Source organism: Oryzias melastigma, linkage group LG6 (genome assembly GCF_002922805.2).
Source record: "Oryzias melastigma strain HK-1 linkage group LG6, ASM292280v2, whole genome shotgun sequence".
NCBI classification, from domain to species: domain Eukaryota; kingdom Metazoa; phylum Chordata; class Actinopteri; order Beloniformes; family Adrianichthyidae; genus Oryzias; species Oryzias melastigma.
Window position 1 is genome coordinate 6,391,657 of NC_050517.1, and position 5,282 is coordinate 6,396,938.

The 5,282-nt window shown below is 37.2% G+C and overlaps 1 protein-coding gene across 1 annotated transcript; it reads right to left on the reverse strand.

Moving 5' to 3' along the window:
- Nucleotides 1-306: 306 nt before the first annotated feature.
- On the reverse strand, nt 307-4,935 carry bet1l (Bet1 golgi vesicular membrane trafficking protein-like). The gene is made up of 4 exons (XM_024261913.2): nt 4,849-4,935; nt 4,239-4,324; nt 2,574-2,630; nt 307-698 (listed from the first exon to the last, which is right to left on the reverse strand). The coding sequence occupies exons 1-4, from the start codon at nt 4,865-4,867 to the stop codon at nt 531-533; spliced, it is 330 nt and encodes a 109-aa protein (XP_024117681.1). The 5' UTR covers nt 4,868-4,935; the 3' UTR covers nt 307-530.
- Between the last annotated feature and the right edge of the window lie 347 nt (nt 4,936-5,282).

The following is a 5,282-nucleotide window of genomic DNA, read 5'->3' on the forward strand; positions in this document are numbered from 1 at the left end:
ATCAAACAAATGTTCAATGGAATTTAGGACAATAATAAACAGATGATACTCTTTCACTTAAAGATCTAAAGAGGGAAAATATTCTTGACTTTCCCTCTCTGCAGTGATATTTCATTGTTAAAAAATAAAGTGCTCCATAAAGATATTTGTTTTTTTTCCCCAATAGTCCGGGTAACTCATGTATAACCGTCAGCGTCATGTACATGTGATCCTCTTTTAGTTTTTGTCTGGCTCAGAAACTTTGTTGTCAGAACTTGGACTCCCCTGTACTGCAGAGCTGATCTTTTCCTTGTGAGGGATCCACAATTGGAACAAAAAGGGTTTTATTAAAGACATTTAGGGAGTTTTTGTTTCCACAACACCTAACAGAGTTCACCACGCCTCTCTGGTTATCAGTCTGTGTCTCCATCCTTTAGGGGTTTTTATTTAGTGAAGAAAACTCCTCGTCTTTACATGTAATCCTGGATCGATCCTCTTTAGCTTCAGCTCCACATCATCCATAGGTCTCTGGCTGAGGCGGTTTTCTGAAATCACCGCTGGATCCTGGAAACCAAGAAGTAAAGCATGAAGAAGACGAGGACCAGCCCCAAGGAGACGTAGCAGAGGAGGCGGCGGTTGTCTCTGCTGGATCGAACCATCGTGGAAAAACGCTTCACGCTTCCTGTCAGCAGCCCTGTTGCACTCATCATATTTGAGTCCTGAAAGAGTAAAAAGAGGTTTGTCGTTTTATTTTTTTGTTGTTGCTGGAACTCATTTGAATCTTAAGTATTCAGTAACTGACTTAAACCATGTCAGAGGAAGTAGGGTTGAGAAATGTGACCACGATTTCTTATCCCACAAGATCTTTTATTCTAAGAACAATATAAAATACAAGTTAGTTTGGAAAGTTAATTAATAATTGGTTTATATAAAATTACAAAGTGGAAGTGCAATTTAAAGAGATACACAGAATGAAACTAAAGTTTAATGCTTCACCACTCATCCAAGTGGCTTCAGTCTGACCAGCACCAATGAAGACGTGTTCATCAAGTTTAACTTGCACCACTAAAATAACTGAACATGTAGCAGTACAAACTTTGTAACAGTGTGTGGACTTATTTGTGAGTTGTTGTGTTGTCACTGGAGATGTCCTGCATTTCCAAAGAAAATAATAACAGGATTTGATTTCTGTAAACGAGAATAGCTCCAGTTGTGCTGATAACAGAGAGCTGCTGCCAAGGAACTGTTTACAAAGTGTAAGCTCTTGGGGAAAAAGTTATTAAAAAAACATCCATCATCTCTCAAAATAACTGAAATCAATAAATGGTTACATTGATATAATCTAGTCATGAATACTCATCATATTTAGGCTATAACAACTAATCATCAATTTGTAAGAATTTCTAATGGAGATTTGAATCACATATGATTTGATTTTTATTTATTTCAAGCACTCATTGTAAACATAAAAAAAGAGAAAAGTGTGAAAATGTTCATGTCTGTCAGAGAATAGTCTATAAAGTGTGTACAGTCTTCTCCCACTTTTTCACTGTTTCACATATTTGCAGATTTTCTTTTCAGTTACGTGACTCTTCCGCTCTGTCACAAAAACTCAGACAATAAAGATACTTTTATTCCACAGGTTATTTTTATAATACAACTCTTATGATATCTAGAGCTGCCACAATTAGACGACTAATCGTTGACCGATCAACTATTAAAACAGTTGACGACTTATTTAATAGTCGATTAGTTGTTACTTTATATTATATGGATTCAGAGTGTAGTAAAGATGAAAGTTATAATGACATTCTGCTAGCTTTTTGGACTATTTTGGCATTTATTAAGGTTTTTTAGGCTTTTTTAGAGTTGAGCTAAAATTTCACTTACATGATAGCTGTTTTGGCTCATTTAGAATTTTTTCAGTTTTTTAGGCTATTTTGGAGCTTAGCTCATATTTTAGCTACACACTAGCTGTTTTGGCTAATTAGGATTTTTCAATTTTTTTAGGCTAATTTTGAGTTTAGCTAATATTTCAGCTGCTTGCAAACTATTTTGGCTAATTTGGGCTTTTTTATGCTATTTTGGAATTTAGCTAATATTTCAGCTACATGCTAACTGTTTTGGCTAGCTTAGGCTTTTTTTAGGCTAATTTGGCATTTAACTAATATTTGAGCTGGCTATCAATTTCAGGATCTTCAGCTGTCATCACTAGCTGGCAATTCAACTTACAGCATTCACATTATCTGCTATAATGCTAGTGTGCAACTATCTAGTTTTTAGTTAGTTTAAAGCTAATGATGGTTAAGATGTGTGTTTTACATCCACATGACCTGATTAGTCGACTAATCTGAAAAAATTATCAGTGATTAGCTGACTATTAAAATTGTTTGTGGCAGCACTAAAGACAAACCAGGGAACACTGTACTACAGACTATAAAAGAAGGCTGGGATGTATATCAACAAATATCTGTTTTAAAAAGCTTCAATTATTGTTGGATTTTTAGATAAAAATTATTTTCAGACTCAAACTCATAAAAAAATTCATAGACTATGTACAGGTGAACAAGATTTAAAGTAAACCGAGTACATACCATGCCGTCCAGGTAGTCGTTCTGATCATCAACCTCTCTGTCGATGTCATATGCCAGCTGTCAGACAAGCAAAAGAAAATATAAGTAGAGTGATAAGATGACAGAATAAAATCTTTGTTATGTTTTTAAAATAGAAACTCTGGGTAGAATAAAAATCACAAAATCAGACATAAGAGGAAGAGCAGAGGAGTAATGAAATGCAAGCACTATGGTGTTTTTCAGAGCCAGCACGATGTTCACCTTTCAGCACATCAGGGGTCACCACCAGGAATCAGCCGTCACTGATTTTAGAGACTTTTACGCCGGATGACACAACCCTGTATTTTACTCAGGCTGGGGACTGGTGCTGATCTTCAGTATTCCATCCCCTTGAAGCAGCAACGTGTCAGGGATAATACTGACGTGTCTCAACGGTTTAATACCAGCTCGTGCCCCCTGTTAATCTGAGGTTTCCAAATATTTGTTGAAGAACAGGTCGATCTTGTTCCTCATTTAGCAGCTGCACATCCTGATGGTATATATAGCAGTATAGAGTAGTGATGTGTAGTAGTGATGGGGGTGCTTTGTAACGGTGTGAGCTTCGGACCGCAGTCTGTCCGGCTGATCTGTGTCTCCCAGGAGAACTGATCTGGATCTGAGCAGGCTTCAGGACATGTGAGCTGGCGGAGGAAATGCCGCTCCACGCTCCAAACAGTCTTGAGAAACCGTGTAAACACGTGGATTCATGTTTCCAACCACGTCCAGACAAACTCAAGGCTGATGTTATTCCCACAGATTTACATGCAGCCAAGATGCACATTGCTGCACAGATTTAGAAAATTATGAGCAAAGAGTCACTTAAAATATTATTTATAATAATGAAAGCTCACGCAGAATTTTATATTGTTCTATACAGTTTGTTTGTTTACAAAGGGACTCACCATTTCTTCTTCTACGACTATTTCTGACATTTAAGACAGTTCTGCGCATGTCAACATGATTTATTCTGATCAAACATGTGGCGCATGGAAACGTTTGTTACAATCACATAAGGTTTTTCAGGTGCTGAGTTCTATTCTTATCCGATCTTTGATCCAATCAATCAGATTTAGCACATGTAAATGCAGCCACTGAATCCATAAAGTCAACACCTGCCTTTCAGAGGTTCGACACTCTCAAATTCATAAAATTCATTTATGTAGGTTTTCCATGGCCTGACATTAACACTGCTTAACACGGTCTTTAGACGTTGTTTTTTAATTGTAACTGAGAAACGTTATCCGCCATGCCGGCACAAAGAAGCAGGCACGTCTGATTGGTTGGACTGATGATGTGGATGACCGAGCCTCTAAAACTGATTAGTTGAAAAGTTTGACAGCTCTACTCCAAAATGAGAGGGCGGCACAAAAAATGTACGAAATGAGGAAAAAGTTGTGGGATTTGGTTTAATTGGTGCGATCACAACATTGTGAAATCATGGAGGTTCTGACAGAAGAATCATCTTCATATTCTGTCTTCTTCTCATCCTGATGGTACTATGTGTGATGACCTAAGTGTTGACATGACGCTCAGAACTTCACTGAATACTCTTATTCTACCATGATGGAAATCCATTTAAGGTGCAGAACAGAGAAATGAAAGAATAACGTCTTCAGGAATCCTCAGACATGCTCTGGTTTGACTCACAGATTTCAGTCTGGAGACTTTGGTGGCCAGGTTCTCCGCCAGACGCTTGTTTTCAGCATCCAGCATGTCGTCCACTGAGTCATGGTCTGAAAGTATACAAGACCAATTCAACATTCTGAGGCAAAATGTTTTTTTAACCAGACATGCACAACAACAACTTTTGTCGGTAAAACCTTTCTTATAAAGCTACACACGAGCTGATTATTGTGGCTGCCTTTGAAAACACACCTTGTTTTCTATTCATTCTGGTTGGACTTTTTAATGTTATTGTATGATCTTTAATCACAGCTTTGCTGATGGATTGTAGGAATTCAAATGACCTTTCAGATGCTGCTAATGACCCCAACACCTAACACACAGAAAAGGCTGAAACTGAAAGTGTTTCTTTGTAAATAAACGGAACTGTTGAACCCTAAAAAGTTAGTGTTAGCTACACTTGTTATAGCTAGCTAACTGGCGTTAGCTCAGACGTTCCACATTTCCGGTTATGTTTTAGTCCAGCTTTAGTCCGCGTTAAACACTCCGCCAGAACTACACGGTTCGTTTTATCCCGTTTAAAACACTGGAAATGACCAAATATGAAAAAGTGACTACGTGTTCGGTTTCCTACCTCTGTTCCAGTTCGCCATCTTGTTATGTGACGTCACAGTCAGCTGCGTGGAACACGTGACCACGACAGGAAACTTGACAGAAATAAAAGTTTAACACAAACCAAAACAAAAGAACATACCATATAAATATGTTATTTATAACAAAATCAAATAATTGTTATGTACATAGATATTACCCAGTAAAAAAAATATTTGTCTTTTTTTTCGTTAAGAGGATCCTGTATGACGTAAGTTGTTTTATTTTGAAAGGAAGTCATGTGAACTCTGTCAAAGTTATAAACAAATTCATATTTTAGAACAATTTTCACAAAACACAAAGGTTCATTCCTATATATCAAATCAGTGTCCTATTTATTTAAAGGGTGAAATAAGAATGTCTGGTTTCTACTGAGTTGTAGTTATTAAGAAATGGACCCAAACGACTCTTAGTGTT